Raw genomic sequence first — 27,387 nt, forward strand, 5'->3', positions numbered from 1 at the left:
TATCACACCTTCATACCTTCATTACACGTTCAAGCCAAGAGTTTAATAATCTCTAGGGATTTATACCCTAACCCAGGACAAATCTAAATTCTTGCATATTTGTTTTTTTTTGTGTTGGTTATAACATCCAGTATTGAACCAGATAGTTTGCCTTCTTGCTTACCAGTAATCGTATGTATCGTCCCAGTTGTCAAAGTGAACCAGGAAGCGGCTGTCTATGATGTCGGCCACAGAGGCCACGCACACCAGGCAGGGGTTCTTCCTGTCCACTGCCTCCAGTTTCATGCCCACTTCAAATTTCGTGGTGGTGGTAGTCTGTTTAAAGACATTCATCTTATTTAGAGAGCTAACCTTCTTATGGTTGTAGAATAAAAAAAATAAATAAAATAATAATAATAAATTAAACCAGATTTAAAAATATCTGTTTTGTATGCCAAGGCATTTCAGGCATTTGTCTGCTTAAATGATAATTAAGCACAACTATGTTCATCAGAGTTTGTACAGCTGACCTCAGTTCAGATCTTATCATCAGCTATTATACTTTTCATCTGCATTTAATAAAAAAAAATCCTAATACAATAGATTGTATCTATATATACAGTTTAGAATTGCACTTTGTGTACAATTGTGACCCTGAGGTGATTTTGGCTGCAATTAGATAAAGGGTTTAAAAGGTGGCACCATTTAAATTGAAAATCTATGATGAAATAACACACCTTCTGGGGTTTCGTGACATTTCCTAGACTATACCCTACCATCTGTAAAATGGTTACAGCATTTAAAAACTGATATTAAGCCAATTTTAATATATATATTTTTTAATATTTGGTGCAAAAGGCCTGGGATACCCAGAGAAATAAAACCATGACATTACCACTGCAGCTGTTTATTTCTGGAATATTACATCTTTTTACATATTACATCGTAAGAGGCATTCTCCTCCTTCTGGTTTCATATACGCATATATTGTGCACTTACACTGTTTTGGGATTTGAACAGATTCTTTGGTGCAGCCTGAGCATTGCAAGACTCCAGGTATTTCTCCCAGTTAAACTCATTCATCTTATAACCTGAGAGACAGAGAGACAGACGACGAGAGCAAAATGTCATGAGAAAGATTGAAAGTTAAAGAGCAAAACAAGAGAGAAAAAGACAGACTTTATTCAGGACAAAATGAGAAAATATAAAGATTATCTAATTTTTATGATGTGATTCATTAATCCTGATTTATCTATAAATGTAATTAATTTAACAATGTAAGAGCGTAACCCAAGGACCATTTGTCTTATATTATCTTTTATAAACAGACTGTGTAAATGAATCGCCATCCTTTAAAACCATGTGGCACAGGTGGACAGTTGATTAGAGGAAGAAGAAAAAGAAAAAAAAAAAAAAGACAGCTTGCCATCTGCCTGGTGGAAACAGGAAACACGGTTAACATGTTCCTTCTATTACCACAGGTCACAGCCTGTGATTCCCCCCTACCTTTTGGAGGGTGTAGTTTGCGACCTGTGGACTCGCACCATCCGGCTGGTCGGATATCAGGGGAATCGGCATTAACCCAGAAGTCATAGCACTCTGAGTATCCGTCGATGTGCAGACGCAGACGGAAGCCGATCACCTGCAGGACACACAAGTGAAATAACAACCAATGCAAAGTATTCCATTACAATTATCAAAAAAAAAAAAAAAAAAATCACCTTTACACCATCATCATCATCTGATGCATTAAAGGGATTAAGACTATACAACAAGTTTCTCTTTAAATGGAGAAAGCTTTAGATAGTGTAGTGTGCTAACCTCAGCCACGGAGAGCACACAGATCATAGAAGGATGCAAGGGGTCGAGTCCCTCTAGTCTCATCCCCACTTTAAAGCCGTTCTTGCCGTAAGGAAATGACTGGTACTGGAAGAAAAAAAAATTGTATAAGAACTGAACATTATACCTAACTAGCAGGTGTAGTTACACATTGTAGCAACTCGTTTCCATGCAAAACCTGTGTTTAATCATTTTCCAGTCTTTCGTCAATAGTCGGATTATGACCAAAACACTGCTCTTGAATTTAACCCATGATCCTGCAGTGGGTCATGTGAAGGGGGGTAGAGAAAGAGTTGAACAATTTGTAGAATCTAAAGTGCAATTATGTGCTACATGTATGTAATTAAATCGTAAATGCAAAATGACATCTGATAGTGACGATTGAAACAGCATCCAAGAAACAAACAAACAAACAAAAAAATCCTTACAGGTGCATTTCATGTCACTGATATTGATTACTGAGAAGGAGCGTCCTTGCACTCTGGTTGCCATGGAAATTGAGAAACTAACTCATATTTCTAAGTAGAACAGATGTCTTGTCAAATCCTTTCAAGGAGAAAGCAGCCCTGATGACGAGCATGACGAACGCTGCAGGCGTGCTTTGTGGGGCAGATGGGTAGCAACAGATTTCTGACGTCATCCAGATGTAGAGCTCAAACTATGTCTTCCCCCTAATGATATACCGCTGACCTATGATTATAAGACTTACAAGATTTATAGGCTTTCCCTTGTGTATAACAAATGTGTTATTACTACAGACAAAAGTTTTGCTTTAACTGAGAAAAGTGGCTAGGGAAAAACTTCCTGAGATGACCTGATGAGAAAGAATCCTTGAGAAGAACCTGCCCTCTTCTGGTAAACACTGGTTAGTGAGATTATAAATAATTTTTTTTTTTTTTTGGAAATGTATTATGAAGCCAAATCGTACTAAGAGTTTCTTAAAATTTTAGTATTAAAGTTCTATAAGATCTAGTTTGTGCTAAAAGTTGCCTGTATGTAAACTTGCTTAGTATGAACATCTGTATTTTCAGTCTTTTTCAAAAGAACAGGGACCGTTGTGATTGCACTAATATCATAGCAAGCTTTAAACCTTTTTACCCCTGAATAATTATTGGGATTAATAAAAAAATAACATACTTTAAACATTACATTACATTTACAATACATTTCCCCCCATATCTTTCTACTGCAATGAAAACACATTTGTTTACTCAGTTCATTTCGCTGTAAATGAGCAATAAACACTGCTGCTTGATGTTTTCACATTTACACAATTTCACACATTTTCATGTAAAGCAACTCTCAACATTTTAAACCTGCTTATCATCATGCCAGAATCAACTATTTACATCATATCTTCCTCAGACTTGCATTTAAACCACCATTATTGAGCACAACATCTGTCAACAGCTTTTCTAATCAATATGCTCGCTTACACAAATGCTGCCTTTAGGCTTATAATTCTGCAAGCCCGACCTTTGTAGCAGCTGGCCTAAGCAGCTCAGGAAAATTTGCAGTGTGAACGGCTTACCTACATGACTTATTCACTGAACAAATGACCTGCAGAAAGCTCCCCTCAATAAAGACAGTGCTAGAGGCACAAACACTCTGCTCAACACATTCATCATAAAGAGAACTATTATGCAGCAGCAATACAGTCGCAACACAGAAAGATGCTCAACAAGCAAACAGACCAAAAAAAAAAAAAAGATGTCTAAAGTACACAGGTCCGAGTCAGTAAACGTTCAAGTCAGCAAATCTTTTCCATACTGCCTGTCAGGAATACCTATAATTATTCCTCCCAAATAGGAACAGTACTGAAAGTAACACAAGATTTCACACCAAATTTAAGCAAAAATAAACCTTTGGTATAAAGTAACTATATAAAAACTGTAAGTTTTGGCAGTTGGACACCCAGCAGCAAGTAACAGCATGTTCACTACATGTGCCTTCACTAGTTTCAAAGTCCAGCTTTATCATAATAAGACACTTTAACACTGAGCGAGCACTTCTACTCTAAAGTAACTCGAGCCCAGTGCTGACAAGTTACAACTTTAACCCATAAATGAGTACATACTGTACATGTAGCAAAAATATCACTATTTGCAGATAAAAATCAGATAAGCTTACAGAAAACCCAGAGCTAGTCTCGGCTCTGAGCCGTCTATTCAGCAGATGCTCTTGCACACAGGCATTAGTCTGCGTATTTTGGAATAAACATAACAGAAGCCAGACTACTTCATCGATCTCTGCCACAAATAGCACAGGCTTGGTAATGCGGCTTATTATACAGTACATTGGCCTTAGACTATGGCAGACTTGTGCTTGCATTCTGTGCATGTACTGGTGCATTTTAAGTAGCAAATGTTTAAGATGTCAAAGAGTTAAAGCCAAGTACATTTGTTTTTAAAATACAAGGGCATTCAAGGCAAATTGGGACAATGAAATTTCTCCTCAATGAACGCGTAACCGATTGACATTAATCGAAGACGTCAAACACAGCACGATGATGAGACGCAAACATTGTAAAGACGGTCGCATGTCTGTGAATGTTAATCACTTAGGAGATGGTTCGAAGCCAGATGCAGTCATTCCCGTGAACATGCAGCGAGTGGACGAACCAATCCTTAAAAACTGACTTCACCAACATGTGGAAAAGATGCATCTGTCTGTGGCACATTACAGAAACTCAGCTGGAAGGTATTGCCATATGCTGTACCCTGTACAATCCAGACCTCCCGTTTGCACATAGACCAAGCCATTTACATATGTTCGGGCCATTAAAGGGGTTCCTGGGAGGCCAGCGTTTCAAACATGAAGCAACCAGTCCAATCATGGCTCTGGTATACTGAGAAATCTTTCTACTTTGAACACTGGGATACATGCCATAGTATAAGCAGGGGATTATATAAAGAAACAAAGGAAATTTTTACTCTCATAACACTACTCTGTTATTCTGCACAATTAAAGTCCTGGTTTGACTTAAAAACCCTTCATATGATGTTCCTAAGTCTCCATGAAAATCCTGTAAAAGTAAATCACAATCGGAGCAGTGTCACGGGTGTTGGGTTGGAATTGGGAGGAAAATTCTATAAGATCGTATATGCCGTATAAACACTCGGGTGAGTCACCACCACACCTCGACTTCAGAAACAAATTGAGTCCTGAAAGAGAAAAGTGTAAAAGAGCGAGTCATTAATTCAAACGCATTTAGAAGGAGATTTATCATCTGGATACGAACTGATGTTTTCATACGAGCGTTTACACAAGAAATGTGGTTTCTATTAAAATCCTGTACATCCTGAAAATCCTGAAAGACATTGCACAGTATGTTATAGATGCTTCTGAGTGTGTGCCAATTTGCATATAAGAAAATTAACTGGCACAAACCTTGGCTTGGTTGACTTTACATCATATCATTTGCATATGGATTATACTGATGAATTTAAATCGATTATTTTTATTACATTTACAGAGTTTAGAAGATACTCTTTGCAAAAGTGCTTTGCAGTCTGTATCACAAACACACCCTCATGATGATTCACGGGTCAGGGACTAAAAATACCATCAGCACATTTCGTAAAAATCTAATGTTTTATTACCATTAATTAAAGAATATAAAGATTGGGCAAGAACAACCATATAATTTAGAGTAAATTAATTAATTAAATCAAAAGAATAGTTCAATTAAATAGTTCAATTAAATAAAAGGAAATTACGCTGTATAAGCAAACAAGCCGGGTATTAAAGTCCATGCATACCTGTAAACCATAAACTAATTTATCAGCGTACCTTATAGCAGATTTACTTATTATTAGTAGCATTATGTTATTCAGTGAGTCAAAATAATCCTGATCACTTTATGCTCCCTGCTTTTTGTGCACTTGACCTTTCATGGATTTTCACATCATGCAAACAAGCAATGTCAGGAGCATACTATGTGTTTTCAACATAAACACGAGTAATCTGAATTATCCTCATTGCGAAGGTTTTCATTTTACCTATATTGCCAGTGGTATGTTCATCGGTCTCTGTGCAACTAATTATTTTGCACGCTATGATGCATTTTGACTAGCTAGCTACAGTAGAATTAGCAAGCCAGATTTCAACCACATGGCCACCCTTGGGGAAACCCCCTATATTCAAAGTGTGACTGAGTATTTTATATTACACAGCACCAAGGCAGTGATTAACAGGCAGCTAGGCACAGTATTTTATAGAGTAAGGAAAGGTGTGGATTGTTCTTTTACATAATATTCGCTATCAGTGACGGTCACATTGCCAGTGTTAGTCATAACCTGTTTATAATACCATAATAGCATGTTAGTTATAGACTTAGGGTCAGAAATACATGGACTGAGTCCCAAATATACTAATATACTAAAGAGTTTGTGTCATTACATTTTAGGCACAGCACTATTACTTTGCAGTACAGTCTGATTTTATGTGACGGTCCGAATTATTCGGCACTTTTGCCCATGAAACCTTAGAAATCATCCCAATAAGGATGATCAATTACAATGTTTGGAAATGTTCTTCCTTAAAAACAGTGCATGCAACAGCATTTTTTAATCAAAGAGGCTGAAATTCAATACATAATGAAACGACTTTACATATTCCTTGTCATTAATCCATGTTTTCACTATTATTATACACTTTAAATAATCTGCCAGATATACAGTGGATACCCGAGTGGTCTAGGTCTGCATATATTAAAGCTATCCCTTTACACTCACTGAAGTGTGCTTTATGTGGCCTAATGGCGGCCTCTGAATAAGGACTATTAGAAAGTGCGCTGCCTTGTTTTTAACAGGAAATCAGGTGTCTGTAATGAGTATGGCTAAAGCTAGATGTTGTGCATGATAAGGTTGAAAATGCGCATGGTTTAAACATTCACACGATATGAAAAGCTCACAGCTCCCACTGCTGCCTGGCGTTATTTTTAGTCCTGCGCAAAACCCGGCGCATAAATCGCTTGTTCAGACTGAAATCAGCAGTGTCAGGATAGCGGTGCATTTCAACAAATAAATGCTTGCCAATTAATTCTTACCTCAGTAAAAAATCTCACGGGGGCTGCACTAGCCTTTTCCTCTTCCAAGTACTGATCCCATGACCAGGGCCTCTTCTTACTGGTAACTGCAAAACAAATTCAATAAGACAGTCATAAATATAAATCACACTGCATAAAACGTGTTAAGATTTTATGTTTACACTGAGTGGAACACTAACACCTGCTCTAAAGGACTCTTAAATTCTAGTGCTGTATTAATTAGCAGTAAACAAGTCTTTAAGGCTGGATCACATGAGGGACGTTTTACCGACTGAAGAAGACAGTTTATTTTTCATCTTTGTCGTGTCTTCTTTCGGACGTTCCTGAAAAAGAAAGAGGTGATCCTTTTATTATCCCAAGGGAAAACAGTTAGAGATGAAGGCTAGGTTGTTCGTCCATACTCACTCTGAGACAGTATTCCTCTGACACACTTCTAGGATTCAAACTCTGTTTCCTTTTTTTTCTGTCCTCTCCCTGCATCATTAGAGAACTCTGGAATGACATGCAAACAATAGTGGTTATTAAAAGAACAGCTAGAAAGAAAAAAAAAAGACTCCACAGGGATTGTGATTGAAAGATGATTTATATTTCAACTGTGAATAAGTACTAGTGCCATAGTGTTCCCAACAGAATATATAGATTTGAACAATAAATGCTGAAGGATATTGTTTAGATTTCTACTTATAGCTCATAGTCTGATTATGTGTGGTAAATCAAAGTGCGGCAAAGTTATACTACTGTATATACAGTACCACTGTGTTTTCTGATAATTGTATTAAACCCATAAAACTTTTAAATGTTATGAAACATTATGATATATTAAAAAACAATGAATCAGGATATCCAAAAGGCCTGCTGAATTTAGATTACTCAGCTTAGCAAAACAAACACTACTGCTTGATCAGTACAGTCAGACAGTAATATGCATATTATGCAACCCCTCATTTTATCATATTGAATTAAATTAAATAATGTACAGTAAATTACATAAAAAATAGGATCAAATATTTTACTTTGATATTTTAATATTTAAATTAATCTGTCTGTGTGGATTATTACTATTTAAAAATTGGTTGTTTAATAAAAAACATTAGCAGCATCCTCATTTCCCCTCTCGTCTGTTCCAACCACTCAGCATTCAGCATCACCAGTATAATAAACTGCACCTGTTTTACAGGATCTTGACTTCTTTATAAAACGGTGTGGCTTAAACAAAGAAATAAAAAATACTTCCTCTAAAATTAGTCAGGTTACAAGGGCTAGACTGAAAATCAGAGCCAAAAACTTGCTAGAAATGAGAGCCAAAAATTCATTCAGGAAACCTGGAGAGCTGTCTCTGCAGCTTAAATTAAACAGTCCGGCCCTTTGAAAGCAATATATGAGGAAATGCCTGATGGCTCAAGACACTTGCACACATTGTACGTAGGTGTTCTAAAGATGGTTACATTCCAAAAGCCTAGTTTTTATTCTTGTACACCTTAATAAATCAAGCACTTAAAATTTAAATAAATAAAGAAAAGCCTACAGAGGTTCTTCGGAACAAAATACACTTCCTGCTCAAATAAACAAATCATGTACACAACGGTTTACTTGCAAGACCAGTTAGAGTTAGAGAACTGGGTTAGAAATAGTGTTTCCCAGTGGAACATATAAAGGTTATATGTTTATGTTTTAACACCATGTTTAGCTTCAAACATTTGCACGTAAAGAAGAAAATAAAATAACAGAAAATGTATTAATAAAGCAATGGGTAGACAAAGTGGTGGGCAAAAAAGTGACATTGAGACGCATGTTTTTTTTTTTGGCTTCATTTTAAAATCAAAACTTTTAAATTTTAAAGACAGTCGTATGTCTATTTTATTTAAAACTTTCATATAATAAATAAATAAATAAATAATTGCATGGTGAGAGAAATTATATGTTGTTGCTCGTCTGAGGTTGTAGTTGCCTAATACTAAGATCAGATGATTTTAATTATGATTATGTTTTAACACAAAAACACTTTAAAAGAGAGGATACTAAGTTTTACGCATGACTATGTCTTTATACTTTTTTGGCCACCACATTAAATATATATATATATATATATATATATATATACATACATACATATATAATATAAAAGTACAGGTACACAAAAACAGAAAAAACACTTTAAATCAATTAACACATTTAAAAGATATTATTTAAAAGAACATTAAAGTTGTAAAAGTTTTTTTTATTGGCATAAAAAAGTCTTCTTTAAACACCCTAAAAGCATCATCTGGTGACGTTAAAAGCAGAACGAAGTCAAAGTCAGTTTTGACCGACATAATGGTGCCTCTTCACCTATTATTAAAACTGTTTTGTTAGACTTGAGTCACTTATTCAAGACCACAGAAAGTTTATGAAACATATAAAATATAAGTATTAAACATTTTAGCTGCAGAGACTAAAAAAAAAAGAAAAAAAAAGACAGATAAAGAACAGGTATTATGGATACTACGTTGCATTAAATGACCCAATATTTTTTATCATCAATAGTCTCTTTAGTAACCACATCAAGTATGGCACTGTTCTAAAATCAACACTAGGCTTAAATGACTCGCCGTTAGGTGTTTGCACTTACCTAATCCACCCTATCAGGGAATCGGCGCTCCGGCTCCCATTCCAATCACATTCTACGTCTTGATGGCGAATCACTCCAAAACCTGCCATTAAATAAACAAATGAGTAAATAAATAAACAAACAAATAAATAAATAAATAAATGAATGCAAGGGCTTTCGGATAAACCCCATAGGAACGTCTGTTTAGTCTAATGTACAAGTGGCAGTAATTTGCACACTGCTGCACTGAGCCATTATCTAGACCTACAGCACCCAATTAACGCAGTTATAAAAAGGCTTTCCAAATCCTCAAGGATTCTCCCACTCCGGGGGATCACTGATCATAATTAGTCAGTAAATATACCGCACACAGATATTACCAGTCTCCTAAAATTCAGTTACAACACACACATACTGTAGAGGTATAAGCAGTAGGACAGCTGTTAATCATCGATATAAAGGCTCTGTGGGTTGACTGGCACTGGCAGAGACCATGTCAATAAAGCAGTGATAATGTGGTTTGAATGTTATATTAAAAGACTCAGTTTAAACTATTAGGACTAAAGAATATCTAAGCCATAAGAATGTGAAGACGGCTTTATGACTAGCAATTTAAAAACCCACAACCTCAGACAAAAAAAAAACCTATAATAGAAAACAATATTACACAAGTAGTGATCTACACCACCAGTCAAAAGTTTGAATACACCTTTTAATTCTATGATCTTTCTTGATTTTTTTTTCGATACTGTATAAAAAACTGGAAAATATGGAATAATCTTCTTTGAACAGTTGATATTGAGATATGTCTACTGTTTATGCTCTGAGTGCTATTGGTGATTTTTGAGGGTGGTAACTCCAAATGAACTTCTCCTCTGAAGTAAAGGTACAGTAAGTTTTGGTTTTGCTTTCCTGGGAATGTCTTCATTAAAGCCAGTTTCATTATGGGGCATGATGAGTTTTGCAAATGCACTTGCATTCCATAGTTTGGGAAACACCAGTATTGTTCTAGCATGTACAAAAATGTGTCTGGGTGACTGGTGTGTCCAAACATTTGACTGGTACTGTATGTATTTTATCAAAAAAGAAAAAAAAAAAAAAAACAGATCCTGACAAACGTTTGCTGACATTTAGTGTTAGAGGATTACTGAAATAGTTACTTGATTCAAAATCTGGAAGTATTTTAATTTTTTAATTGCTACCAAATGAACTCATCACCCAAACGTGTGACATCACTCACATTCATACTGCTACTGAACTTGCACAAAATATCATACATCAATTACACACCCTCACCCCAAACAAAATAACCCATGTCCCGGCTTCCAAACATGGAACTTGTGGACTGTGTGTGGGTTTTGTATCTGGAACCAGAAAGCTATATCCAAGTCCTGTTCTACCGAGTGCAGTGTCAGAGTTAATGCCTCGGGCGTCTCCTTCACCTCAGGCCAGGTTAATCAGGTTTAATATCCCACCCAGAAGGAAGCTCCCGCCCAGAGGACAGTGTCTCACAATGGATGCAAGTACACTGCAAGATAGGACTTCTCTTCAAATATGTCCACTACCACTTTATTTTTTATTTTATTTTTCTTTTTTAAAGTGGAATAGATTTGCGATATGATGATTTGGTATTTGAAATTCATTTGTTGGAATTTTTGCGCCATTTGTAATTAAAAGAATTTTAAAAAGGAAAAGAATAAGAAAGTGAGCTACTAAGATGCAACGAGTTCACCAAAATTAGAGTTTCTGTAACTATTAGCTAGAACAAGTGTGTGTATGTATGCACACATATATTTACACACACGTGTGATATAAATATCTATCTATCTATCTATATCTATATATCTATATCTATATATATATATATATATATATATATATATATATATACACACACAAAGTCTTATGCAAAAGTTTGATAAATAACAGATTTTGATGATTTTTAATTGAAAAGATGAACAATGATAAAATATATATACTGTATATACATTATTGTGACACTGTGCAAAAGTTTGAGCACCCAGTGCTTAGTAACACCTTCTCTGGCAGATATCACAGCTTGCAAATGCTTTTTATAGCCAGCTACAAATCTTTCAATTCATGTACAGTACTTGGTATTTTCTCCCATTCCATCTTGCATAAGGCTTCTAGTTCTGTAATATTCTTTGGTCGTCTTGCATGCACAGCTCTTTTAAGATCTGTTTAAATCAGAGGACTGTGATGGCCGTTTCAAAACCTTCAGCTTGCGTCGCGGGAGGTATTCCATAGAGGATTTCAAGGTATGTTTAGAAACATTGTCCATCCGCTTTTCAGCTTCAGCTTTTTTACAAATGGTGTGATGTTTGCTTCCAGAATTTTCTGGTACTTAGTGGAATCCATTCTTCCCTACACCCGGGCAAATGTTTCCAGTGCCACTGGCTGCAACACAACACCAAAGCATGATAGATCCACCCCTTATGTTTAATAGTTGGCAAGGTGTTTTCATGAAATGCTGCTCCTTTTTTTCTCCAAACATGCTTTTGCTGTTTGTGGGCAAAAAGTTTTATTTTAACTTCATTAGTCCACAGCAATTATTTCCAAAACACATCAGGCTTCTGTAGATGTTGTGTTGCATCCGTCTGACGTTAGATTTTATAATGGGAACGGAGGTAAGGTTCAAGTCTAAAACCTAGTAAAAAAATCTGAGACTCTGGAACACTTAGGGAGCCCAAACTTTTGCACAGTGCCATAATAAGGTTTTTGTTTTTTATTGTTGTTCAGTTCATGGCAGAAAAAGTAACTATGCATCAATGTTTGCTGAAAATATTGTACTTTTTTTTTCATTCCCAAGACAGACTGTGTTAACACCTTTTCAAAAAAAAAAAAAAAATCACCAAAATCTGTTATTTATCAAGGGGTGCCTAAACTTTTGCATACAACTGTTTGTATAATGCACACACATACACACACACAGTTTCATTTGTGAAATAAAGCCCACTCAAGAATTTTGGGGGGAGTTTCACAAGAAGTGGACTGCAGCTGGAGTCAGTGCTACAGAAAAAGCCAGACACCAGACGCAACAACGCAGCAGAGCTGAAGGCTGCTATCAGAACAACCTGAGCTTCCATAACACCTAGGCAGTGCCACAGACTAATCACCTCCATGCCATGCCGCCTTACTGCAGTAATGCATGCGAATACATTTTTTTCAGTTGTCTTAAGTAATATTTACATTTTCTTAGATACTGAATTTTGAGTTTTCATTACCTGTAAATCATCAACATTAAAAGAAATAAAAAGACTTAAAATATATCAGTCTGAATCACTGAAATAAATCAACTTTTAGATGATATTCTAATTTCTTAAAATGCACCTGTATATAGACACATATCCTTTTGATATACACTTTATATGTGATAGTCATATTATTTAAATACCAGCAGTAGAGGGTAACACCCATAATATCCCATTCAGTGGTTATGTACACGTACTGTAATAATGAGAAAAAATGAGTTTCACACATGGTGAGTTCAAGGGTCAAAATCGAAATAAACCGGAAGGCAGGCTATTATTAATATACATCTTGTAACGCTATAATTACAAGAGGAAATACCAGCTTACTGTTGAAAGATTTTAGAAACATTATGTTGTTTCAGATACAGAAACATCAGAAGTTCTAAAAAAAAAAAAAAAAATCGCAAAAATTGTGCCATTTCTAATTCCTAACTTATGACGTTTCTGAATAAATTCTCCAATGCAGTTAATGCTTCTGAATAGCTTGCGGAACATGTGGAAACTACCTTGCTACCACATATCTTTCTGTCAGTGAGTGATCATGCTGATACAGTATGTTGTATGTGCATGCAGTTTCCTCATATGCATGTACTGTACATGCAGGCATTTTAAGCCTTGACTTGGTATACCATGCATCATTTCATTCTTTAATCAAAAATGCCAAGTCTCTCACTCACCATTGCATTCTTTATGATTTAGTGCGTTGCACATTACTGACCATTCGCAAGCAACAGCACTGGTATATTTTTTTCATATTTTTATTACGCAAACTTCTAGCTTATCTTTATACCCTTTCCTTTCTCAGCTCTGGTGGTTACCTGCTGTGTTCTTCCAAGTGATTACTTTTTAAAATACTACTGAGCTGGGGAGAACCACATTTTCCCCTTGGACATTGAATAATTTGCCAAAAGATATAAAATTAGAGACATTAATAATTTTACAAGTTATACTGTCTTTTATTGGAAATTAATGCTGGAACTGTATCATCTTTATTTTGTTTTTTCTTATCACGTTGCATATGTTGCAAAACATGTTTAAGGCAAAACATGTTTAATGTCCACCTTGGCGCGGTCTCTTTGTAAAAGAGCATCAATCTCAATGGCACGTCATGGTAAAAATAAAAAAAATTATATAATAAAAATCTTGTCTGAAGATATATTTCTAGGCCTTAGAATAAAAGCTTGATGATGGTATGAGACCTCTTTATTAAAAAGGTACCTGTGCTGGTTATGGAGTTGATGTGCAAAACTTTCTCTGGATTATCATTTTAAAGCTGGGGATTAGAAAAAAAAAATCCCACTTCTGATTATGTACGGTTTAGCCAATGGGACAAATGTGTGTAAGTATTATTATGCAGGAAGACATTCATTTAATGTCAGTTAACTACAGAAAAAGTAGAACTGGGGGAAAAACTAAAACTAAGCATTAGACAAGATCTGCTTGAAAGATGATGCTGAACGTGCTGTATTCTTTTCCTAACCAGATTACTCACTAATAGTTTGTCAAACATCAGATTACTGCGAAGTTTAAATTTGACTCGCTTAATTGACATGCAGCTCAAACGCCCACAAATATTGCATACATCAGGTTCTAAGGTTTAAACACACAAGCAGCTTAGAGAAGATAAACTGAGGCGTTATCTTTAACTGATAGTTCAAACACCCCATGAGGGCCATTACGGGAAGTGTTGATCTTCCAGTTATCACAGTTCTCTGCCAAAATCTTTGTGTTAGTGTCAGCACAAAAAAAGGTTGCCCAAAAGTCAGGATCCAAATGTATTTTTCTTTATATGAAATGTGATTTATTTTTAGTTCAGAACCAAAATGGCTTAGAAACTAATAATAATAAAAGATTGAATAGAAATCAGACTTATCACAGGGTCATCTGAAGTCAGCATTATTTAAAAAAATATTTTAAAATAGTCATAACACTAAAGGAGGTAATTATCTCTGCATGTAAAATCAGCTCTGATATATTATAGGAGACCTATTATGGAAAACCAAAACATTTGAGTCATTTTTTAAACATTCAGATGGGTCTTAAGTGTGAATAAAAAAATATATATAAAAAAATCAGGAGAAGGAGAAAAAAAAAAAAAAAAAAACATTCCCTGATTTTGCCTCTTTGTTTTTCATTTTTTCAACTCACAGGATTGTGACTAAATAGCTCTGGCCATAAAAAAAATCATCAATCAATATCTTGACACTAATCAGAAAAAAAAAACTGCTTTAGTTTGTTAAGGAGCATAAAGATTTGGACTTGGGACCAAAAGCATGGAAGCATGGAACAGGGTCATGTGGTCTGATGAGTCGAGATTGACCCCATACCAGAGTCCTTCAGCGTAAGAAGGGAAGTGCCTGAAGTGAGGCACCCATCATTAATAGGGTGGCAGGGGCATCTCAGCGGTTAAGGCATTGGACAAATGAGATAAACTCTGGATAAGGCCATCTGACAAATGCTGTAAATTTAAATCTATAGTGGCTCCTGTACAAGCCTCTGGAGGCAGGGGTTGTTTCAGTTGGTCCCGTCTAGGCTCCGCAACATTATATGCCAATTAAATGAAGTGAGCTCACAACCTAAATGTACTGAATGACCAGGTTATTATATTTATATATTTTTTTCTTTCCTGATGGCACATGCATACCCAAGGACTCAGAGTGTGGCAGTGTGGTTCTGGGGGCATGAGGAACCATTTTCACACATGAATTGATCAAAGCTAAAGGCGGTCAATTAACTCTTGGAATGTGTGACTTTTTTGCCCAGGCAGTGTATTACGGTGAATAATTTCATTTGGTTGTTTAAACCCTGAAAATTACAAAACGGAAAAGGACACAAAATGGTGTCTTTCTTTTTACTCAAATTTTTTGTTGGCACACACACACACTGGAGACTGGATCTGAATGTCTAATCATGACTGAAAAGTGAATTTTGCATAATAATAAACCCCCTTTTCGGAAATGCTCCATGTTCTTTTATTCAGCATATGCACAAGTGCTGTGATGCAGGAGCCCATAAAATTCAGCATTTGCTGCAATTTATATTTTTAAACCCAGTGTTGCTCAAGGCTCCAGACTTTTTGGCTGCCTGCATGTTGCAGAATGATTGTTGAGAGCTCTGGTTTGAGCAGTAAGTGAAAATAAAAGCTGAGACTTTTTAAAGAAGCCACTGCAGTTTTTTTTTTATGGGCTTCTTTATTAAGCCCTGGTTATAAATGGAAGATACAGATGTAGGCACATAAATCTGAGTGGCAGTGGGGCTAAGGGATAGTCACCACAGGTAGGCAATGATTTTTGCTAGTCAAAGGATGTTGGCAAATCTTAAATGAACACAAGAAGCCTTATAGAAGCAGATGAAGATTTCTCAGACAAATGACTGATCTACTGAGGCATGTGGATGCACGTCAGTGTTAGGATCCTGGGAAAAAAAAAGGTGAAATGAAACATTCGACCTATTACACGCTTAAAGTCTCATCCTAAAACAGGCGCCGGAACGGTCATTTGAGTTTTCTCTATAATGGATATATTTTAATGTCATCATACAGCAATCATTTCCAATCCAAACGAAGAGAGAATAAATACTTAGTACTCGAGGGCAGAAGGTATTAACACCTACATCTACACTGCTGTCCACTTATGAGGAGCTTCGGTGCAGCGCTGTGACTGAACAGAAATGTCCACGTATTGCATCAGCGATAAACCGGAATGGATTGTGCGTGTGTGTCTGTATGGTGGGGGTATGGAGTCTTCTACAGTGAACACAGAGCATGCTGAACACAAAGAAGAGCACACAAAGATAAAATGTGGCCTTAAAAAAAAAATGTTTACAAGTCGATGGGAGTTGTTCTTTGTTATACTCCAATATGTTTATATTTAATATATTTACCTGTGGGATTATAGAAGTCTGGCAATATTTCACCACTTAAATCGCAAACATATATAAGTGTAAAAATCATAATTAAAAAAAGCATTTTAAAAATACAATCACAGTTTTTAAGTGTGTAAAAACCTTTCGGAAATTAACGCTTGATCGCGATGACATCATAGGCTGTTCAGTGCCAGACAATCGTTCTATAATCATTTTAAAAGATCGTTCTTATTTAGCACAAACATAAACTGCTCACTTTTTTTGTTAAACTGAAAAAAGGTCACAAAAGAAGGTCTGAGAGTTCTGTTTATGAAGATAGAGCTGACTCTGAAGTGAAATGAACAAGAAACTTTACACACAACGTGACTCTGGTCAGTGTGGTTTGCTGTCTCTAATGCATGCACACTGATGAGCTTAAAGCATTTTTTACTACCGCCAAGTTTAGAATTCAACACGGGTGACAAGTGGCCAAACAAAACAAAAAAAAAAAAAAAAAAAAAAGAAACACAGGTTCTTAGCTTGAAAAATTAGGACCTGCTAATTTTTTATATTGTTAATATTACAGTTATAATTATTATTTGAAAAATTTATAAAAAACAATCTGGAAAAGCTGTAGAGCAGTAAATACGAACATTCAAACAAAATCTACAGGAAAAACAAAGACTGAGCAGAGCAGGAACAGACAGTGTGTGTGTATGTGTGTTTGAGAGAGAGGGAGGGAGAAAGAGAGAGAGAGGGAGACAAACAAGACAAAGACAGATGCAGCAGATAAAATGCCAACTTGATCACTGAACTACAGAAAAAAAAAAAAACATATCTATAATGTACACACACACACACACACACACGTGCGCGCATAATCACCCCTACAGAATATCACACTGTATAAATGACTAATTCTTCTTTCACATTTAGCCTATCTGAGATACAGGCTCAAATTTGCCCATTTAACATCTGTGCACTACTAGACTACAGCACCATTTACTTCAGTCATGAAATAACAGGGATGAATTCTTCCCAGCATATTACTCACGATGACTTGAAGAAAAACAACAGACTTGCAGTGGACAAAAACAAACCACACCCCGAATACCATCATCCAGCAACACGCAACAACTAAAGGTTAAAAATGTGCTTAGAATGGACAATGCACAATCAGGCTGGAAATGACAAAAACTCCCGAAACACACCAGTAAAAAAAAGAAAAAAATCGGGAATTTAAAGATAAATGAATAAAAAGCAAGCGGATTATGTTTTTTTTTTTTTTTTTTACACTGGACTTTCCCCACTTTTTTTGTGTACTCCAAAAAAATCTCTCTAAGCGTTCTAAACAGTTCCGGCTTTTTCCCCCTAATACTTCTTGTGATCTTTTCAGCTTTAAAAGACAAACCAAAAAGAGAAAAAAAAAAAACTTTCAGTATTGAAATGAAAAGCCAAGAACATTGTAAAATCACAAAGACAAAATCTTGCTTGCCTTCCTGCCCTGTGTGTAAGCCATTACCATATCACTCAATCATCTCTTCTCAGATTTAAATAATCTCACTTGTAATGCTGTCAACAATAGTATTTTTATTAAAGTGAATCCTTAGAGGAAATATACCTCACCGTCCCACATAATGTGAATAGAGCAGGAACTCTATTCAATCACTGCTGATATTTTTGCTTCCAAAAGATTACTTTCCCCACTTCATGCCTTCCTTCAATTGAAGTCTAAAACAATGAATAAGAAAAGGTTAGTCTTTATCCTTTCATTATCTATTATGCTAACAAATCTGATCTTGGATCTCTCAGTCATTCTCGATCAAACAGTGGGAGCTGACCAAAATATATATATATATATTTCACTAAATACTAAATATTACAAACAAGCGAAAAGCACCTAATCTGATAGAATTTTTTTGTATGAAGTGTCTGTAAGAAATTCAATTCATTCCTGACCTGAATACAAAACAGGCAGGGGCACTGGTTAAATCTGCAAAAAAGCTTTAAATTAATTTCAGAGTTAAACAGCTCCATTTTCGTCTTGAGGACGTTTCAAGGACATTCACAGAAACCATGACTCGCTGCTGCCTTTCTGCTCACGTACAAAACGGACTAAATAACCCAGTCTCCATCATCATCATCATCATCATCATCATTAGCAGCCTGACTTGTTTGGCATAATCCAAACCAGTTTCAATGCTCACAAATTCAGTGAGTGTTTTCCAAGAAGGTCCTTGCTACTGTAGAATTGCTGTGTATTGGAATAAGAGGTATCAAGTAAACACCTATTGTAATTAAAGTATATTGCTGACTGTAAATATGTTTTGTACGTATACAAAGACATGCATCAGGTAGCAATGGTGCTGAGACTAGGTTCTAACCACCACAAGGAAGAATCATTCCACATACATAGAATTTAACAGTGTTGTGATTATTCACCATTTTCATTACAGATCATCCCTATCGCATGAACTTTATTCTGCACTAACACATACAGTATCTCTACCAATTCAGTTGATCATCTGAGTTTTAAATTTTAACCAGACGTGTTTTTTCTCTTATTATGCACAAAATAGTGTGTGTTAGACTAAAAAATAAATGTACATGAATGGTTGTACAATGATTTGTTTAAGGCAAACATAATCTTTTTTATGTGCATTTATGTATGCAATAAATGAGGCCTTGTATAATTAAATGTGGATCTTTTTTAAAGCTATAAAACTATTTAAAGACCTATTTTATATTAAGAAAGACCTTTCCAGAAATGTTTGTTGGAATATAATTTACTATATAAAAGCACTGTTCTTAAAATTGATTTAGGAATGTTATATATACAGTATATATATATATATATATATATATATATATATATATATATATATACAAAAAATTCCTAATAAAGTAAAAAAAATTAGTTTCAGTAAAATTTTTGGGGAAAAAAACATTTAATCCTATGTGGTATAAAAACTTTGTACTTTAGCAGTGGGTTTTTGCTCACGATCTATTCATTATACAGTATACTGAGGAAACAAGCTTTTGATTGAGATGAGATTGGACTGGATCTTAAGCTTCCTTCAAAGTTAAAGTAACAGATTAAAACAATTATATGATTTTAGTTGTCTTTTAAACCTGCAATGTCTTGCTTTAAACAAATGAAAAGACAAATAACAAATTTGTGTAAAATCGCTTTCTTAAATATTTTTCAGAGCCAGTTTACCAGAATGACCAACACACAGCAAAGCTGCAGTCGTTTCTTCAAACTTCACACACAAGAAAACAGCTCACATGTACAGTCACGTTTAAAAAAATGTTTTACACTTTAGATCTAGATAAAAAATTTTGATTGGCAAATTTAAGTCTTTATATATAGGCCCCCCTTTTCACACACACAACATAATTATTTAAAATTATAAAATTTAATAACAGTGCCAGGTTTCTGATCATTTTGTGATACTGAAAAACAAACACAAAATCATAAATTATACTTGGCAAACAGTAACTAATAACAACAAAGCTAAACAGACAAAATTATATTAAGCAATAAATTCATATTCGCCTTCGCCTTGAACTAAAGCTCTAAACAGGAAGTAGTAAAGGGGCGGCCACAGAGTTGGAAACAACTCGCAACTTCCCGACACCAAAGTGAAAATAAACACCATCAGCCCAAATCATATGGCATTACGGTGTTCTATAATCTACCGGTCTAGCCTTGTACAAAATCTGGCAAAGTCACACTAAGGAGAAAGTCCAAAATAAAACATCATGTCACACTTTGTTCTTTTAATGTAACACAGTGTTCAGAGAGTGATGTTATGCAGGGAAAAGTGAAAAACTGCTCAGTGACAGAGACGACAAACAGGATTAACACATAATGATGCAGAAATCCTACTAATAAGCCCTTTGTTTATCAAAATTTTGAGTTTACCCCCCCAAAAAATTTGTTTTTTGATTTCTAAAGATTTTCATCAAATCTTTACTTCTTATCTTTGCTTTAGAAATGTTTTGCTGGGGGTAACTTAAGGCCAACAGGTGTATCACAAATGCTTGACTGTCCAAGTTACACAAGTCAACGGAAATACACCACCTATAATCAGTATTAAGGTGTTACTATAACACTTAACAAATGACAGACTATTTTGGTCATGGCAATCATTTCATTTACTTTTAGACTTACACTTTAACAATAAAAAAAACTCTTTAATTTTCAGCAGTCATAACCACCATATTATCTGAAACACAAACTTAAGAAAGAAAGAAAGTAAGAAAGAAAGAAAGAAAGAAACCTCAAACTCTGCCCATATGAGGACATAAAATTGTCTATATATCCTTGTTTGGCATAATTCTGTTGAAAACTCCTTTCAGTTTGAAGACATTAACTTCATAGTAGTCAGACGCTAATAAAAAGAAACAGCGAGGGGAAAACACAACATACACAACAGTAGAGTACGGATCTCAGGGGGATAGAACATGCCATTTGAAGGCATCGTTTATCTTTAGTATGCTACTGAAAAGCCCATGTTTTGTTTCTTTGTTTGGAGCAATAACGTTCCAGCCACTGCACTATTATCAATATATTTTAACATCTCATAACATTATAATGTTATTTTAGGATTTAAAAAAATTCTCTCTCTATCTCCATCTTTGCTACCAAGCATCAGGTGGCAGATTGAAACATTTGGGTTTCTTATAAGGTGGACAAAAAAATTGCTTGAGCTTCAACAAACATTAGTAAAAAAACATTTTTTATAAATTTTGTTAAATGAAAATTATGCGGAAAAATGTGATGATAATCGTGTTTTATGCTATGTTGTTTACATCAGCGGTAAGACAAGCTCTTACCTTACCTCTGACATTTGCAGAGTTCAGCCTGAGGGCGATTAGTTTAAACTGAAAATTTTAGCACTACCAATCAAATGGAAAAAAAAAAACATGTTGAACTCCTTTTTTCAGTCAGAACTGCTTGGAGGGGTTAAAAATGTGCATTATTATATACATGTCAGTTTTCTTTTTAAACGTTATGAATCACTAAGCAGAGGAAAAACACAGTATTTCCCCCCTTTATTAAGATCTTTTCTTAAAAAAAAAATCACTAACTCAAGGGATATTCCAGAGAATTTTCCCCAAATGTTACAATTTTTTGGATCTCATACATCATAACAGATCTCATAATCACAACAGTGGGTGATGGTTTCCTGATTAAACAAATAAAAAACTTGAAGGGGGAGAAAAAAAAAATCAACATTTAAAAAAAATATCAATTAGTATACAAGAGATATACAAGAGAAGATCTTTTTCTTTTAATAAGCAGGCAAAATTATGCATAACTATAGAGCGGGGAGAAAAAAACAATCATCCCCCTATATGAATATCAGAAACAAACTGTTAAATGTTTCCTGCGATATCCATTGTTTTAAAACTGAAAGTATTCTCTTCCATGGTCTTGTTTTACCAATGTGTGATCACTCTCATTAAACACATGTGCATTAGCACTGAGATGTAGGCCATGATGTACAGAATCCAGCACTGACTTTGCAGAGCCCTGACCCAAACCAGCTCTCTATTAAAACACATGATGTTATCACGACGGTTTGGCAAAAATGAATGCAGAAAACTCTTTATTAGCCTCCAAACAACGACGCCATTAAAAGTTTCAACTCGCAAACAAATATCGTTTCAATTAAATAACAAACGAAGGGGGAAAAACAAAAAACAAACAAACAAAAAAAAACAACAACAACAACAAAAAGCAACACTCCACCCAGGACGGAACAGTCCAGAAATGAACATTGTATCAAATTCATGTGAATAAACAAATAAACAGAAACAATGTATACAGAGCTAGATCAAAGGAGTGCTTTCTGGTCGCACGAGGAAGAGAAGCAGAAAGATCAGGAAGAGAGGGAGAGAGTTGTAACACTGTAGCAAACTAAATTGCTACGTGTTAAAATATGAAAAGGAAACATTTCCGAGAAGAGGGGGGGAAATATAGTTTCACTTAGCCTCACAGCTAGCTGCGCGCTATGGACTATAATAAACAGGGGCAGATATTGTGCAGAAATAAAGAAACGTAGATGAAGTGGGGAGATTTGGCCTGTCAGTGTGCGCTCGTGCCGGAGGGAAGGGGGGCATCTCGTTTTGTTCCCTTAGCTCGCTTTAAACAGGAGAGAAAGCAGGGCAGATTAGCGAGCACAGCCATCTCTCTCTCTCTCTCTCTCTCTTACACACACGCAGCGCATTTAAATACGATAGGGAAAACACACACACACACGCGAGTTCACATTCGAGAGTCTCTCATACCCAAAAGGCGACGTCCTCCTCGAGGGTGAGGTTCTTTATCTCTATCAAACTAAACGCACTAACTCGGGCTTGTATGAAATGGCTTTAATTCCTTACCCCACTCGCCAGGCGATATAATGCACGTCAACGCTGTGACAGTCAAAACAGGGCTCTCCTCCTGCACGTACTGCGCATGCTCCGACACAGCCCTCTACTGGAACTCACGCTGAACGTCAACCCGAGACACTTGAGTCTACAGTATATGAGCAGGACAGGACAGGCGAGAGGGGTTTACCAGGAGGAATCCGTCCACTCACAAACCACTGTGTGCAACTACTCTGATAGTTTCAGGTGCCTCGAACAGTTTTCTGACCGAGTCTCCATCCATGAACTGTTTATAACTGCAACCATTTTCTTATGCAATTGCATGCCATATAGGACATATAGGACATATAGGACACAAGTTTAGAATGAAAATGATTTATAATTGAACTGGTATCATTTAGATGATGATGGGTGTCCTTTAGAGTCTGGTTCCTCTTCCTCATGTCATTGGACCCGAGTTTGTTCATCAGGGGCAGACAAAAATTACGTATACTGTATAAACAGCCATAATATTAACATTACCATTAATTCCAATTGTATGCCCGTAAATTGCTCAGCCAACATTTGAACATTTTATGACCATTGAAATAACGTTCCTTCCGACATGTCCCGTCAAAGTTGAAAACATGATGAAAGTTGAACGGATGTGTTTGATGTTATCCGATTCACAACAGCTGTCATAAACAGTCATCAATCATCCTAACTTTTTTTCTTGGAGGGTTTATATTGAACAACACGAAGCTTAAAAGTCAAAAGTCAACTAAAGTCAAAGTAACAACTATACATGCAACCCCAGACAACTGTAGACATGTACAAACATGTACAAACGTATCTGAATGCATTTTTATGTAATACTGTATTCAGTATCACATAATTTTACCAATTAATGCCGTCCAGCCAGCCTGTCTGGTCCGATCTTATAGAAAAGCCAATGCAACAAAAATTACTGATAACACTCAATGCTGGCCATGAGAAAAATACACCAGAAAACCCAGTGCACCACAGCTCTGGAGGCAAAGAGCCCAAGGCTGCTGACCCGCCTTCCAAAATCCCCATCTCCCAATCCGATCAAACACCCATGGGATGTGTCTAACAATCCATGTGTCTAAGAGCCATGGAGGACCTGGTCTACAACCCACAGCACCCAAAGCTGCTGCAAAGGTCCTTGTGCAAATCAATTGCTTAGCTGTGTGTAAGGGTGTAAACCAGTTCGTAATCATAAAAACTTCTAGTCAAAAACTGCATATTAACGGTGTAAACCCTTAAAGGTACTGGGGCAACAACAAGGAAAATATATTAAAGTACTTTGAGAACATACAGTAATTAGCAAGTCAAAAGTAATAGCTCATCAAGACTATACAAGGGAGAGCCCTTTAAAAAGACCAAATTTTCTTGGTGACACCATGTTATGGGATTGTAAATAATTTTCCTTCCACACTTGTTTTCTATAAGGTCAAACAGTATAAAATGTATTGAAAAGATTTCTTAAATTTGAGCATTACAATTTTAAAGATTATAATGCTCATATTCAAGATTGTAATGCTCATATTTATATTCAACTAGATCTTATTCCATCGGGTTCATGTAAGAAGATCCACAGTTAAAGGGTTGGAATTGGCCATGAGCTTTATTCCTGTTACATACATGTGCCATTTATCACAAATCATAGGATTCTAAAGCCCATTGCACATTTTCTAATTGAACATCTAATTGCAAGTATTCAATTACAAAACATTACTCAAGCGATTATGTTTAATTCCTATTTAGGTTCTATGTAAGAGAAGCCAGATATGTTATATGATTAATAATTAAATGTTTTCAAATCTCAATATGTAAATTACCTGTTAAATAAATAAATTTAAAATAGCCAGATGAATATTTATAACATTTTATTTTACTTTAATTTAAGTTAATTTAGTTTTATTCTATTTTATTCTATTCTATTCTATTTTACCAGCATAAAGAATTGAGCTGAACATTCTTTAACCATCCCACATACTGCTCCTGAGTCATAATTTAAAAGATATAGAATAGCACATATCAGAAGACCACTCAATCAGATTAGGTTAGACAGATTTTATTTTCAACAGAGACAAATGGAGAGAAGAGATCAGGTTCTACTGCCTCTATTGCACTGATGTAGAAAGACAAGCACTGATCTGTCAGACTGTAGTCCAATATGTAAATTGAGACAAAAAAAACATAGATTATTTTTAAAAGGTATAATCCCTCTAAAATTCACAAAACCTCATTTTAAGACACTTACACAACACTTTTCTATAGTCTATAAGACTCCTATGTTAAGCACAATCATCACTTTTCAAATGTAAAAATATATTTTTTTAAGACATATCTTGTAGCTCTTGTAATTTTTTAATTTTTTATTCTAATCTGATCAATGTTAGATAAAGATGTAGGTTTCATTGACAATACATAAAAAAAATAATAATAAAAGGGCCCAAAAATTGAACGTGGCTCTATTTTAGTAGTCTACAATAAACCAAAATTAAATAGAATTTAGTTGACTAAAATTGATCATTGATTGCAGTGATGACACATGCAGTACTAAGCAGACTCTAGTTATAAATTGTGTTCAATATTCTGAATCATGACAGCAGTTTCAATACTCACTATTAAAATGACGAAAGTCATAGGGAGCTTCAAATTTAAGGGCTTGAACAAAAACAACGGAAATATGTCATCTTTTTATGTTTATTAAAATGGCAAATCATTCATGGTTGCATGAGTCATGGAGTAGTTTGCTCATGCAAATCTTTCTACAAAGCAGTCACAAGTGCAGAGGCCTTTAATTGCAGAACATATTCACAAAACATATGGTAACAGAAAATGCGTATGAGTTGAAATATCTATATATTTGTAAATACAACAATATATAATATATAATATACTAGATGTGCCCGCAACTTTTCAAATCAGCATATCTTATCTTTCCGTGGGCTGATTGCGATTGAAACAAAGCCTATATTGCTAAATACACCTGTGAAAATCACATAAAAAGCACAAACAGTGATTTTTTCAGTGAATCAGTGAATTACCAAAATTGTCCTGTTGTGATCTCTTACTAATTTTACGCCCATGCCAAATTATTTTTTTGCAAATATCTTGAAAGTACGTACATGTCAACTTTATCTTTTTATTATATGTATAAATAAGAGAAGAAGAAAAAAAATAACAACAACAACAGTAAAAGCAAAACACAAAGCAAAATGGCAAAATATAACAAGAAAACAAAAACCAAATCACATTTAGAATTATCGCACACACACACACACACACACACACACACACACACACACACACAAATCAGTAAAGTTAAAAACCACAAAAGCATTGTTAGAAATAACAAGAGTAAAATCCAAAATCCCAATAGAAAAGCTAAGAAAAATCACAGAAAGAAAAAATAAACACAATTGTAAAGTTAAAACCACAACAGCAACTTTGGAAAAACATAACAGGAAAACCAAAACCACATCATATTAAAAAAAAAAAACCCCAAACAAACAAAACACAACACAACAGCACATCCGTAAATACAACAGTAAAACCAAAACCACAGCAGCAAGTTTACAAGCACTATGTATACTGTATTACATTTCATACTACATACACTATACCGTATATAGGATATCGATATTTAAAAAAAATACAGCAGCAAATTTAAGAAAAAAAAGCTAATTTGCAAATCAACAAGAAATATCAAAAGCACAGTAGTATGTTTGAAACAGTAAAGTCAAGACACAAAAGAAGTACTTACAAAGTAATGTCAAAAACACAAGTAAATATGGAAAATATATAAATAAATAGATACATAAATAAATAAACACATACATACATACATACATACATAAACCAACACTAACATTAAACCCAATGCAAAAGTAAATTTAGAGATGCAACAATAACACTAAAAACACAATAGCAAAAGGCAATAAAAACGACAGCAGCAGACATGAAAAAGAAAACACAAGAGAAATTCAAAAACACACACAAAATCAAACACCAACGCTTACCATCAGGTGTGTTTTCAGTGTTTGATTACTCATATCCACATCGTAAAATATAAACAGTACAGCATAGCTAAAACACTGGCATAGGATGACCCTCTGTAATAAAGAATTAATCATAACAAATGAATAAATAACAATAAAACATTAGTACATAATAATCATTTTGACTCATGTTTAATGGGGAAAATATCCTGCAGCTCTGTTTTTTTTTTTAAGTCTCTCAGACTGGGGCTCAACAGGCACATGATGTTTAATAAGGATGTACCTTTTCATTTTGATGTACACATGGTTCTGATTTTGTCTCTGTGTTATCACATTTGTTGTGGTGATTTTTCTTGTATTTTTATTTTTGCCATGTCTGTCTCTGGATTTTTTCTTTTTTTTTCTTTTTCTTCAATGGGTTTT

The 27,387-nt window shown here is 35.1% G+C and overlaps 1 protein-coding gene across 2 annotated transcripts in view; it reads right to left on the minus strand.

Annotated features, from left to right (window-relative positions):
- LOC128520341 (lethal(3)malignant brain tumor-like protein 4) overlaps positions 1-23,044 on the minus strand; it is a 68,852-nt gene extending 45,808 nt beyond the window's left edge. The window contains exons 1-9 of one of the 2 annotated variants that reach the window (XM_053494538.1): positions 22,967-23,044; positions 9,477-9,558; positions 7,274-7,360; positions 7,137-7,191; positions 6,869-6,954; positions 1,801-1,905; positions 1,486-1,621; positions 979-1,070; positions 164-315 (exon numbers count right to left, since the gene is read on the minus strand). In XM_053494538.1, the coding sequence (XP_053350513.1) occupies positions 164-315; positions 979-1,070; positions 1,486-1,621; positions 1,801-1,905; positions 6,869-6,954; positions 7,137-7,191; positions 7,274-7,351 (704 nt within the window). In that variant the 5' untranslated portion in view covers positions 7,352-7,360; positions 9,477-9,558; positions 22,967-23,044. Of the gene's footprint in view, positions 1-163; positions 316-978; positions 1,071-1,485; positions 1,622-1,800; positions 1,906-6,868; positions 6,955-7,136; positions 7,192-7,273; positions 7,361-9,476; positions 9,559-22,870 lie in introns of both variants that reach the window. The other variant, XM_053494539.1, reaches the window with a different exon arrangement.
- Positions 23,045-27,387: the final 4,343 nt, after the last annotated feature.

Source organism: Clarias gariepinus, chromosome 4, assembly GCF_024256425.1.
Source record: "Clarias gariepinus isolate MV-2021 ecotype Netherlands chromosome 4, CGAR_prim_01v2, whole genome shotgun sequence".
NCBI lineage: Eukaryota > Metazoa > Chordata > Actinopteri > Siluriformes > Clariidae > Clarias > Clarias gariepinus.